Source organism: Hyla sarda, chromosome 6 (assembly GCF_029499605.1).
Source record: "Hyla sarda isolate aHylSar1 chromosome 6, aHylSar1.hap1, whole genome shotgun sequence".
NCBI lineage: Eukaryota > Metazoa > Chordata > Amphibia > Anura > Hylidae > Hyla > Hyla sarda.
The window spans coordinates 266,137,725-266,151,621 of record NC_079194.1 but is presented as its reverse complement, the minus strand read 5'-3'; the positions used below and the strand labels follow the sequence as shown (position 1 = coordinate 266,151,621).

Below are 13,897 nucleotides of genomic sequence, written 5' to 3'. Positions count from 1 at the left end.
GAGAGTGGTGGTCAATGATTCGTACTCTGATTGGTCCCCGGTTATTAGTGGTGTACCCCAAGGTTCAGTACTGGGACCGCTGTTGTTTAATTTATTTATCAATGATATAGAGGATGGTATTAACAGCTCTGTTTCTATCTTTGCAGATGACACCAAGCTTTGTAGCACGGTACAGTCTATAGAGGATGTGCATAAGTTACAAGATGACTTGGATAGACTAAGTGTCTGGGCATCCACTTGGCAAATGAGGTTCAATGTGGATAAATGTAAAGTTATGCATCTGGGTACTAATAACCTGCATGCATCGTATGTCTTAGGGGGGATTAAACTGGCAGAGTCACTGGTAGAGAAGGATCTGGGTGTACTTGTAGATCACAGACTACAGAATAGCATGCAATGTCAGGCTGCTGCTTCCAAAGCCGGCAGGATATTGTCATGTATCAAAAGAGGCATGGACTCAAGGGACAGGGACATAATACTCCCCCTTTATAAAGCATTGGTACGGCCTCACCTGGAATATGCTGTTCAGTTTTGGTCACCTGTCCATAAAAGGGACACTGCGGAGTTGGAAAGGGTGCAGAGACGCGCGACTAAACTAATATGGGGCTTGGAACATCTTAGCTATGAGGAGCGATTAAAGGAGTTACAATTGTTTAGTCTTGAGAAGAGACGTTTAAGGGGGGATATGATAAACGTATATAAGTATATTAATGGCCCATACAAAAAATATGGAGAAAAACTGTTCCAGGTTAAACCCCCCCAAAGGACGAGGGGGCACTCCCTCCGTCTGGAGAAAAAAAAGTTTAGTCTCAAGGGGCGACACGCCTTCTTTACCGTGAGGACTGTGAATTTATGGAACGGTCTACCTCAGGAACTGGTCACAGCAGGAACAATTAACAGCTTTAAAACAGGATTAGATACATTCCTGGAACAAAATAAGATTAATGCTTATGAAGAAATATAAAATCTCATCCCTTCCCCAATATCGCGCCACACCCCTACCCCTTAATTCCCTGGTTGAACTTGATGGACATATGTCTTTTTTCGACCGTACTAACTATGTAACTATGTAACTATATAACCAACTTTGCTACCTACCTAGCTATTTACCTAGCAACCTAACTACCTACATGTATGGCTATCTACTTAGCTAGCTAACAATCTACATTGAACAAGCTATCTAGCTAACAACCAACCTAGCTATGAACATACCTAGCTACTGACATAGTTGCAACCTACCAATGTAGCTAGCTACCTACTTACCTACCTACGAGCTAACAACCTACCTACAATCAGATGTATTTATCTACTGAGGGTGTCTATGGTGGGGGATAGGCCTACTTAATGGGGGACCTACTATCCTTATTATGAGAGGGCATTGCACTGGAAAAATGCAGAGTCAAACATGTTTTTCCTGCAGATGCTAAAGAGACGATTTTTACCTGGAAGAAGTTGACATGTCAGTCTGATCCAGATGCACAAGAAAAGGAAAGAGGACATCGCTGATCAGAAATGATGTTACCTGTGAGTCCCTAGATGGAACTATAATCACCTATATGGTATACAGATCCTGTGTACAGCTGGTATCTACCTTTATATGATCCTGGATACAATTACTTATATGGTATACAGGTCCTGCAACAAAGTCCAAGACCACAGAACCAAAAATTATAAACTGATATGTGCAAAAGAGCTGTAGTTTATTGGTTCCCCAAAAGTTTTTTTTGAGGAACCAATAAATAATAGCTCTTTTTTTCCAATTTTGGTGCTGTGGTCTTGGACTTTCTTGCATGTTTGGCCTCCGGATTGGCTATGTGGATGACTACGGGGACAATGAATTTATCTAGTGCTGTCTTATCTCTTTATGCATGTGTGCATGCAAGCAAGAGTGTATTTTTGTGTGTGTGTGTGTGTGTGTATGTGTGTATATATATATATATATATATATATATATATATATATATATATATATATATATATATATATATATATATATATGTATATATATATATATATATATGTATATATATATATATATATATATATATATATACGCACGCGTGCGGCGTGAGTTTGTGCTAATGCAATAGGCTGCGCATGCCTATGGGAGTAACAATGGATATATGAACATCTGCAGAAAGTTTTAGAAGGGATCAAAGCTGAAGTTAAAATCACAAAACTATGTCTCCCCAACTTCAGCTTTGATCCCTTCTAAAACGTTCTGCAGACGTTCATATATCCATTGTTACTCCATATAGGAGAACCTAATTTGGTGATAATAGGGACAGTGCTGAGTATTTTTAAATACACTCTTTTTTTTGGACCTTTTAAGATACCGAATAAAAGTAAAGTTTTAAGAATCACACTAATACTATCACCTGTCACCTGTGGTGACTGGGGTTTGGTGTTCAATTGTTCCCAAACAGGGTGTCTCCAGGTGTTGCAAAACTCCCAGCATGCCTTGACAGTCAGTGGCAGTCCCTCAATACTGGGAGCTGTTGCTTTTCAACAGCTGGAGGCTCCGTTTTGGAAAGTGCCGTACTTAACGTGAACTTTTTGAATTTTTTTGTGTAGGTGGGGGTTTACAGTTAGTCTCTTGCTGGGAGTTTAACCCCTTCCCGCAGAATGTCATATATAAACGCCGGGTTGTGCAGTGCGTTCGCGCATCCCGGCGTTTATAAATGACATTCAGTTAACCCGGCGATGCGCAGCATCGCACGGGTTAACTGGCAGAAGTCCCGCTGTTTCCAGCAGGGGACAACTTCTGCTTCACCCCCAGGACCATCAATTGATGGTCCTGGTCAGCGATCACTGTGATTGGTCCCTGTGGACCAATCACAGTGATCTGGGGTGAAAGTTCAGATCCCCCGCACTGCCCGCCCCTGGAAGTCGGGCAGAACGGGGGACGAAGGCTGCGGGGGCTCGCGGGGACCTGCGGCACACGGGGGGGAACAGGAGGGGACCGGCGGACTTACCTGCTCCAGCGGCGGGACCGAGGAGCAGCGCGGGACCGGCCACGTGGACGAGCAGCGACGGGTAAGTATGTAGTCCTCAGAGGCAGCAGTGAAGATCTTCACTGCTGCTTCTAGGAGTCTGAAAACTACAACTCCCAGCATGCCTAGACAGCCTTTGGCTGTCTGGGCATGCTGGGAGTTGTAGTTTTGCAACATCTGGAGGGCCTCAGTTTGGAGACCATTGTATAATGGTCTCCAATCTGTGCTCTTCCAGCTGTTGCAAAACTACAACTCCCAGCATGCACTGACTGTCCAGGCATGCTGGGAGTTTTAGTTCAGCAACATCTGGCCCTTCAGATGTTGCCGAACTACAACTCCCAGCATGCCCTTCAGCTGTCTGGGCATGCTGGGAGTTGTAGTTTTGCAACAGCTGGAGACACACTGGTTGGGAAACATTGTTTCTAACTCAGTGTTTCCTAACCTGTGTGCCTCCAGCTGTTGCAAAACTATAACTCCCAGCATGTACTAAAAGACCATGCATGCTGGGAGTTGTAGTTTTGCAACATCTGGAGGGCCCCAGTTTGGAGACCATTGTATAATGGTCTCCAATCTGTGCTCTTCCAGCTGTTGCAAAACTACAACTCCCAGTATGCACTGACTGTCCAGGCATGCTGGGAGTTTTAGTTCAGCAACATCTGGCCCTTCAGATGTTGCCGAACTACAACTCCCAGCATGCCCTTCAGCTGTCTGGGCATGCTGGGAGTTGTAGTTTTGCAACAGCTGGAGACACACTGGTTGGGAAACATTGTTTCTAACTCAGTGTTTCCTAACCTGTGTGCCTCCAGCTGTTGCAAAACTATAACTCCCAGCATGTACTAAAAGACCATGCATGCTGGGAGTTGTAGTTTTGCAACATCTGGAGGGCCCCAGTTTGGAGACCATTGTATAATGGTCTCCAATCTGTGCTCTTCCAGCTGTTGCAAAACTACAACTCCCAGTATGCACTGACTGTCCAGGCATGCTGGGAGTTTTAGTTCAGCAACATCTGGCCCTTCAGATGTTGCCGAACTACAACTCCCAGCATGCCCTTCAGCTGTCTGGGCATGCTGGGAGTTGTAGTTTTGCAACAACTGGAGACACACTGGTTGGGAAACATTGTCTGTTTCTAACTCAGTGTTCCCTAACCTGTGTGCCTCCAGCTGTTGCAAAACTATGACTCCCAGCATGCACTAACAGACCATGCATGCTGGGAGTTGTGGTTTTGCAACAGCTGATGCACCCCCCCCTGTGAATGTACAGGGTACATTCACATGGGCGAGGCTTTTACAGTGGGTTTCTCGCATCTTGAGATGCAGCAAATTTTGCGCTGGGAAACTCGCTGTAATCCCCCGCCCATGTGACTGTACCCTAAAAACACTACACTACACTAACACAAAATAAAATAAAAAGTTAAAAACACTACATATACACATACCCTTACACAGCCCCCCTCCCCCAATAAGAACGTCCGGTACACCACTGTTTCCAAAGCAGAGCCTCCAGCTGTTGAAAAACAACAACTCCCAGTATTGTCGGACAGCCGTTGACTGTCCAGGCATGCTGGGAGTTTTGCAACAGCTGGAGGCACCCTGTTTGGGAATCACTGGCGTAGAATACCCCTATGTCCACCCCTATGCAAATCCCTAATTTAGGCCTCAAATGCACATGGCGCTCTCACTTTGGAGCCCTGTCGTATTTCAAGGCAACAGTTTAGGGCGACATATGGGGTATCGCCGTACTCGGGAGAAATTGCGTTACAAGGTTTGGGGGGCTTTTTCTTCTTTAACCCTTCATGAAAAGGAAATGTTGGGGTCTACACCAGAATGTTAGTGTAAACATTTTTTATTTTTTACACTAACATGCTGATGTTGCCCTATACTTTACATTTTCACAAGAGGTAAAAGGGAAAAAAGCCCCCCCAAAATTTGTAACGTAATTTCTCCCGACTACAGAGATACCCCATATGTGAGCGCAAAGTGCTCTGGGGGCGCACAACAAGGCCCAGAAGGGAGAGCGCACCATGTACATTTGAGGTGATTTGCACAGGGGTGGCTGATTGTTACAGCGGTTTTGACAAACGCAAAAAAAACAAAACCCCACATGTGACCCCATTTCGGAAACGACACCCCTCACGGAATGTAATGAGGGGTGCAGTGTGAATTTACCCCCCACAGGTGTCTGACGGATCTTTGGAACAGTGGTCCATGAAAATGAAAACTTGTACAGCCCACTGTTCCAAAGACCTGTCAGACACCAGTGGGGGGCAAATGCTCACTGTACCCCTTGTTACGTTCCTCAAGGGGTCTAGTTTCCAAAATGGTATGCCATGTGGGTTTTTTTTTGCTGTTCTGGCACCTTAGGGTCTTCCTAAATGCGACATGCCCCCCGAGCAAAATTTGCTCTCAAAAAGCCAAATATGACTCCTTCTCTTCTGAGCATTGTAGTTCGCCCATAGTGCACTTCAGGTCAACTTATGGGGTACCTCTATACTCAGAAGAGATGGGGTTACAAATTTTGGGGGGTATTTTCTGCTATTAACCCTTGCAAAAAGGTGAAATTAGGGGAGAAACACACATTTTAGTGGAAATTTTTTTTTTTTTTTTACATATGCAAAAGTCATGAAACACCTGTGGGGTAATAAGGCTCACTTTATTCCTTATTACATTCCTCAAGGGGTCTAGTTTCCAAAATGGTATGCCATGTGGGTATTTTTTGCTGTTCTGGCACCATAGGGGCTTCCTAAATGCGACATGCCCCCCGAGCAAAATTTGCTCTCAAAAAGCCAAATATGACTCCTTCTCTTCTGAGCATTGTAGTTCACCCATAGTGCACTTCAGGTCAACTTATGGGGTACCTCCATACTCAGAAGAGAAGGGGTTACAAATATTGGGGGGTATTTCCTGCTATTGACCCTTGGAAAAATGTGAAATTTGGGGGGAAACACACATTTTAGTGAAAAAAAAAATTTTTTTTTTACATATGCAAAAGTCGTGAAACACCTGTTGGTATTAAGGCTCACTTTATTCCTTGTTACGTACCTCAAGGGGTCTAGTTTCCAAAATGGTATGCCATGTGAGGGTTTTTTGCTGTTCTGGCACCATAAGGGCTTCCTAAATGCAACATGCCCCCAAAAACCATTTCAGAAAAACGTACTCTCCAAAATCCCCTTATCGCTCTTTCCCTTCTGAGCCCTCTACTGCGCCCGCCGAACACTTTACATAGACATATGAGGTATGTGCTTACTCGAGAGAAATTGGGCTACAAATATAAGTATACATTTTCTCCTTTTACCCCTTGTAAAAATTTTAAAATTGGGTCTACAAGAACATGCGAGTGTAAAAAATGAAGATTGTGAATTTTCTCCTTCACTTTGCTTCTATTCCTGTGAAACACCTAAAGGGTTAAAATGATGACTGAATGTCATTTTGAATACTTTGGGGGGTGCAGTTTTTATAATGGGGTCTTTTGTGGGGTATTTCTAATAAGAAGACCCTTCAAATCCACTTCAAACCTGAACTGGTCCCTGAAAAAAAGTGAGTTTGAAAATTTTGTGAAAAATTGGAAAATTGCTGCTGAACTTTGAAGCCCTCTGGTGTCTTCCAAAAGTAAAAACTCGTCAATTTTATGATGCAGACATAAAGTAGACATATTGTATATGTGAATAAAAATTTTTTTTATTTGTAATATACATTTTCCTTACAGAGAGCTTCAAAGTTAGAAAAATGCAAAATTTTCAAATTTTTCATCAAATTTTAGGATTTTTCACAAGGAAAGGATGCAAGTTACCACAAAAATTTACCACCATGTTAAAGTAGAATATGTCACGAAAAAACAATCTCAGAATCAGAATGATAACTAAAAGCATTCCAGAGTTATTAATGTTTAAAGTGACAGTGGTCAGATGTGCAAAAAACGCTCTGGTCCTTAAGGCCAAAATGGGCTTGGTCCTGAAGGGGTTAAGATGCGGTGGAAAATTTGCCACATCTCAAATTTGCAGCAGAAAACTCACTTTACACCCCTGCCCGTGTGATTGTACTCTGTACATTCACATGGGGGGCAAACCTCCAGCTGTTGCAAAACTACAACTTCCCGCATGCACTGACAGACTATATATGCTGGGAGTTGTAGTTATGCAACAGCTGGAGGCACATTGGTTGCGATACACAGAGTTTGTTACTTAACTCAGGGTTTCACAACCAGTGTTCCTCCAGCTGTTGCAAAACTAGAACTCCCAGCATGTACGGTCTCTCAGTGCATGCTGGGAGTTGTATTTTTGCGACAGCTGGAGGCACACTGGTTGCGAAACACTGAGTTAGGTCACAAACTCTCAGTGATACACAACCAGTGTGCCTACAGCTGTTGCAAAACTAAAACTCTCTGCATGCACTGACAGCCAAAGGGCATGCTTAGAGTTGTAGTTTTGCCATAGCTGGATGCACGCTGCTACAACTCCCAGCATGCCCTTTAAAAGTCCGTGCATGCTGAGAATTGTAGTTATGCAACAGCTGGATGCACACTTTTTCATAGAAAAAATGTGCCTCGAGCTGTTGCATAACTACAACCCCCAGCATTCGCAGACTACAAAAGGGCATGCTAGGAGTTGTAGTTGGAACTCAGCTGTTGACAAACTACAACTTCCAGCATGCGCTTTGGATGTGAACGCTGAGAGTTGTTTCTAAGCAACAGCAGTAGGTGAACAGGCCTCACCTACTGCTGTATCCTGCCGCCTGCACCGCCGCTCCTGCCGCTGCCACCACTCCTAACTGCGCCTGTCTGCCGCCACTGCTCCTGAGGCGACCCCCGCCGGGCTGGGCAAAGGTATGAGACCCCCGCTGGCCCCGATCACCGCCCAGCAGGGTAGTGATTGGTCAGCCATTCCGACAGATCAATCATCCGTGCCACCTCACTCCTGCTGGGTAAGGGTGAATTCACCCTTTTTTTCCGGGTCACCGGAGTCCTGATTGACCCGGAATCACCGCAAATCGACATTGGGGGGGGGGGGTCTGCCTCAGGACTACCCCGGGGGTTTGCACTATGTGCCTGCTGAATTATTTCAGCAGGCAGCAGGCATGCCGGCCCGGCCCCTGCCCGGCAAGCGGCGGGACCAGAGTTCCCACGGGCATACAGGTACGCCCTTGGTCCTTAAGTACCAGGACATCAGGACGTACCTGTACGTCCTTGGTTCTTAAGTAGTTAAGGATCAAGCCCATTATGACCTTAAAGGGCTACTCCGTTGGAAAACTTTTTTTTTTTTTAAATCAACTTGTGCCAGAAAGTTAAACAGATTTGTAAATTACTTCTATTAAAAAATCTTTACCCTTTCAGTTCTTTTTAGCAGCTGTAGGCTACAGAGGAAATTCTTTTCTTTCTTTTTTGTCTTGTCCACAGTGCTCTCTGCTGACACCTGATGCCCGCATCAGGAACGGTCCAAAGCAGGAGAAAATCCCCATTGCAAACCTATGCTGCTCTGGAAAGTTTCTGACACGGACAGAGGTGTCAGCAGAGAGCACTCTAGCAGTACAGCTGCTAAAAAGTACTAGCAGATTTTTTGGACCAAAGCATTTTTTGCAAATCTGACCACTGTCACTTTAAGCATTAATAACTCTTGGATGCTTTTACTTATGAATTTGATTCCAGATTTATTTTTTGTGACATATTCTACTTTATGTAAGTGGTAAATTTTTGTTGATACTTGCATCATTTCTTGGTGAAAAATTCCAAAATTTCATGAAAAATGAGAAAATTTAGCATTTTTCTAAATTTGAAGCTTTCTGCTTGTAAGGACAATAGACATGCCAAATAAATTATATATTGATTCATATATAAAATATGTCTACTTTATGTTGGCATCAGAAATTTGACATGTTTTTACTTTGTGAAGACATTAGAGGGCTTCAACGTTTAGCGACAGTTTCCAAATTTTTCATGAAAATTTTAAAATCTGAATTTTGAAGTGAATTTGAGGGTCTTTATGTCAGAAACACAAAAGAATAGACCCCTTTATGTAAACTTCACCCCTCAAAGTATTCAAAATGACATTCAGAAAGTTTGTTATCCCTTTAGGTGTTCCACAGGAATAGCAGTACAGTGGAGGAGAAAATTTTTTAACTCCATTTTTTACACTAACATGTTTTTGTAGACCCATTTTTTTCATTTTTACAAGGGGTAAAAGGAGAAAAAGCCCACCAAAATTTGTAACCTAAATTCTCTCGAGTAAAGAAATACCTCATATGTGGAAGTAAAGTGCTCTGCGAGTGCAATAGAGGGCTCAGAAGGAATGAGCGACAATGGGATTTTGGAGAGCTAATTTTGCTGAAATGGTTTTTGGGGGGCATGCCACATTTTGGAAGCCCCCATGATGCCAGAACAGCAAAAAAAAAAAAAAAACACATGGCACACTGTTTGGGAAACTACACCCCTCAAGGAATGATTCTATGACTAAGCGCTGACTGCGCAAAACACGTCAGAAGAGTTTTTAATCTTCTGTTTGTATCCTGTGTGAATACGTTCAATAAAGACAAGGCTTTGGTTCGCAAGTTAACAGTGCCAGATCTCTTCCTTTGTTGTTCTCTGTGTTGGGCCGACGGCGATTCCGAGTGCTTCCGTGCACTGGCGTGCAATAGCAGGAAGGGGTGAGCTGTTCATTTGGAGTATCTCAGAACTCCCCTCAAGGAATGTAACAAGGGATACAGTGAGCCTTAACACCCCACAGGCGTTTGAATTTTCGCTAAAGTTGGACGTGAAAGTGAAAAATTTGATTTTTCTCACTTAAATGCTGATGTTACCAATTTTTTCATCTTCACAAGGGGTTAAAGGAAAAAAAAAGACCCCCACAATTTGTAACACCATTTCTTCTGAGTATGGAAATACCCCATATGTGGATGTAAAGTGCTCTGCGGGCACACTACATGGCTCAGAAGAGAAGAAGCGCCATTAGGCTTTTGGAGAGAGAATTTGGTTGGAATGGAAGTCGAGGTCTATGTGTGTTTACAACGCCCCTGTGCTGCCAGAACAATGGACCCTCCCCCCACATGTGAAACCATTTTGGAAACTACACCCCTCGTGGAATGTAATAAAGGGAGCAGTGAGCATTTACACCCCACTGGCATTTGACAGATCTTTGGAACAGTGGGCTGTGCAAATGAAAAGTAAAATTTTTCATTTGTACAGCCCACTGTTCCAAAAGTCCGTCAAACAGCTGTAAGGTGTAAATGCTCACTGCCCCCCTTATTACATTCTGTGAGGGGTGTAATTTCCAAAATGGGGTCACATGTGGGGGGGTCCACTGTCCAGTAAGCACGGGAGCTTTGTAAACGGACATGACCTTCAATTCCAGCAAAAGCGCAATGGCGCTCTCTCTCTTCTGAGCCCTGTAGTGCACCCGCAGGGCACTTTACATCCACATATGGGGTATTCCCTTACTCAGACGAAATGGTGGTACAAAGTTTGGGGTGCTTTTTTCCTTCTACCCCTTGTGAAAATGAAATATTTGGGGTAACACCAGCATTTTAGTGAAAAAAAATTGAATTTTTCATTTTCACATCAAACTTTAACGAAAATTTGTCAAACACCTGTAGGGTTTTAAGGCTCACTATACCCCTAGTTACATTCCATGAGGGGTGTAGTTTCCAAAGTTGGGTTACGTGTGGGCGTTTTCTTTTTTTGCGTCATCAGCCACTCCTGTGCAAATCACCAATTTAGGCCTCAATTGTACATGGTGCGCTCTCACTCCTGAGCCCTGTTGTGCGCCCGCAGAGAAATATGGGGTATTACCATTCATGAAATACCCCATACTAATGAAGAAATTGCGTTAGAAATTTTGGCGGTCTTTTCTTCCTTTTACCTCTTGTGAAAATGAAAAGTATGGGGCAACACCACCATGTTAGTGTAAACATTTTTTTTTTTTTTTTTTTTTACACTTACATGCTTGTGTATACCCCAACTTAACTTTTTCATAAGATGTAAAAGGATAAAAAGATCCCAAAATTTGTAACAGAACTTCTCCTGAATATGGAAACACCCCTAAACTGTTGCCTTGAAATACGACAGGGCTCCGGAGTGCACATTTGAGGCCTAAATTAGGGATCTGCATAGTGGCGGATCCGGATGCAAGCATTACAGTTGCCTCCACCAAAAATACCATGCGGCAGTGTTTCCCAAACAGGGTGCCTCCAGCTGTTGCAAAACTCCCAGAAAATGGCTGTCTGGCAATATTGGGAGTTGTTGTCTTGCAACAGCTGGAGGCTCCATTTTGGAAACCGTGCCGTACAAGAAGTTTTACATTTTTCTGAGGGGGGGTTTACAGTAGTAAGGGTGTGTGTATAGGTAGTGATTTACTTTTTATTTTGTGTAAGTGTAGTGTAGTGTGTTGTTTTTAGGGTACATTTACATGGGTGGGGGGTTCACAGCGAGTTTCCTGCAGCGGAAAATTTGCCACAGCTCAAAATAAAGCAGAAAACTCCCTGTAAACCCCCACCTGTGTGAATGTACCATGCAAATTCACATGGGGATGGGGGGGGGGGCAAACCTCCAGTAGTTGCAACACTACAACTCCCAGCATGCACCGACAGACCGTGGATGCTGGGAGTTGTAGTTATGCAACAGATGGAGGCACACTGGTTGGGGAAACACTGAGCTAGGTAACAGGCTACCGCAGTGTTTATGCACCAGTGTGCCTCCAGCAGTTGAAAAACTACAACTCCCAGAATCCACGGTCTGTCAGTTCATGCTGGGAGTTGCAGTTTTGCAACAGCTGGGGGCACACAGGTTGCGAAACACTGAGTTAGTTAACAAACCCTAACCCAGTGTTTCACAACAAGTGTGCTTTCAGCTGTTGCAAAGCTAAAACTCTCAGCATGCACTGACACCTGAAGGGCATGCTGGGAATTGTAGTTATGCAAAAGCCGGAGGCACACTTTTTCATACAACTCCCAGCATGCACAGACTGGGAATGCTGGGAGTTGTAGTGGTGTGCCTCCTGCTGTTCCATAACAACTACCAGCATGCTCTTTTGTGCATGGGGAGTTGTTGCTAAGCAACAAAAGGAGGCACAGCCTTACCTCCTGCTGTTGCCTTGCTCCCTTGCCGCCAATCCTTTTCTCCGCTGCCGCCGGTCCTGGGGCCCCGATCTCGCCACAGACACCGCGGATCGGGTGCCCCAGCTGCCGGTGTCCACTCCAGAATAGGGGCAGAGCAGGTGCCGTTAGTGACACCCACAGCAGCATTCCTGACCAACCAGTGCCACCTCACTCCTGCTGGTAAAGGGTGATTGGTGCAGCCTCAGACAGCACTAATCACCCTTTTTTCCAGGTCACTGGGGACCCAAATGACCCGGAATTGCCGAAAATTGCTGGTCTGATTTGACCAGCGATTTCGCTGACATGGGGGGGGTCTCAGGAGCCCCTCCGGGGTTTGCACGGGATGCCTTCTAAATGATTTCAGCAGGTATCCCGTTCCGTTCACGGCCCGGTTACCAGTGGTGAACGGAAACTTCCAGGGCGTACAAGTACGCCCTGTGTCCTGGACGGGTTAAGGGGCTTAAGGAAGCAGAGAATCGCTGATAATAGTGACATAATGGTAAAAGATTGATACTTAGAACTATACACAGAAACATGTCTTGGCATGACACTGCCACAGGAAATGGATGTAACATCAATAAGATCACAGCTTTCCCTTCTTAGGTTTAGGGTTAACACATGTCGCAAAGATGAATCTATACAATTTACTAATAATAAGGTGCTCTGTGTCACACACTTTGCATGTGCTAGGCTCTTGAACATCTAGAAGTGACTAGTGCAATGAAACACAGCATGTAAATTCAAAGGGGAATTTAAAAAAAAAAAAAAGGCATGAAGGAATTAGCTACAGTAAGTTAGGCAGAAAGGGCTTAATTCAGCAGTAAGCAGGGCCAGAAACATTATCCTTGCTTTAAAGTTTATTTATATTGTTGATTACAAAAGTTATTTCCTTTACATTGAATTGGACTTATAGAAATCAAAGGTAAAACAAACCTCCACTGGCATATTCCATTACAAGATATAATGTCTTCTCGGTTTCTATAACTTCAAATAATTTTACTAAAACAAAAGCAAAAGAATATAGGATTAATATTAAAAACTGTTTAGAATATTGTTTCTAGCAAAATGGGAATTTGCACAATCCCAAACGTAACCATGGAATTCCTATACATAACTAAACTGGTCAGGCATGTTATTTCTAAAACTTTAGAATAGAATTTAGAACCGTAAAGTAAGGTTTTTTTTCACATGGCAGGATTTCCATGCTCCCACTCAGATTCCTTTCTGCAGAGCTGGCAGCAGATTTTTTTTGCAGATTTGCAGGATTTGTGATGAATTAATGCAGATTTTTTTTTTTTTTTGCACTTAACACACAGAATTTGTACGGAATATAATAACCTACTGACTTCAATGAGACTGCCGCAGAATTCTGCAAAAATTGACATTTTCGCAGAATCTTCGCAGTGGAAAATGTGACTGTGTAGATGGGACAGCGCAAATGTAATTCACTACAATGTTAACTTCATGTAGCAGAATTTTGGAGCTGAATATTTCCACCGGATTCTACATGGAACTTCCGCTGTGAGAACATACCCTAAATTTCTATTACACTGTTCTTTCCACAAAAATATGCCTGATTCATAAGACTAGATTTATTAATCTGTCTGAAACTGTGGTTACACATGCTCTGATCTGTCTGGTTTTCCTCAGCTGAAATCCACCACATTTTCTGTGAAAACCTTAGTAAATATGTTGGGTTTTTGTAAAAATGTCGGGAACACGCCCCTTTTTGGAGACCACGTCCCCTTTCCCCAGTGACCACGCCCCCTTTTCGGGTTTTCTTGGCAAAATGAAGAGTTCGTCTGGGTTTTTTCAATTCTGGCACAA

At 43.6% G+C, this 13,897-nt stretch overlaps 1 protein-coding gene across 12 annotated transcripts in view; it reads right to left on the bottom strand.

The window, feature by feature from the left end:
• The window catches only part of MARK2 (microtubule affinity regulating kinase 2), a 729,699-nt gene that overhangs the window by 281,506 nt on the left and 434,296 nt on the right, over nucleotides 1-13,897 (bottom strand). For 11 of the 12 annotated variants that reach the window (XM_056527186.1, XM_056527185.1, XM_056527187.1 and 8 more), the window contains one exon: nucleotides 13,004-13,069. The exons of the other annotated variant lie outside the window; for it this stretch is intronic. In XM_056527186.1, coding sequence (XP_056383161.1) covers nucleotides 13,004-13,069 — 66 coding nt within the window. The remainder of the gene's footprint in view (nucleotides 1-13,003; nucleotides 13,070-13,897) is intronic. 12 annotated transcript variants of the gene reach the window in all.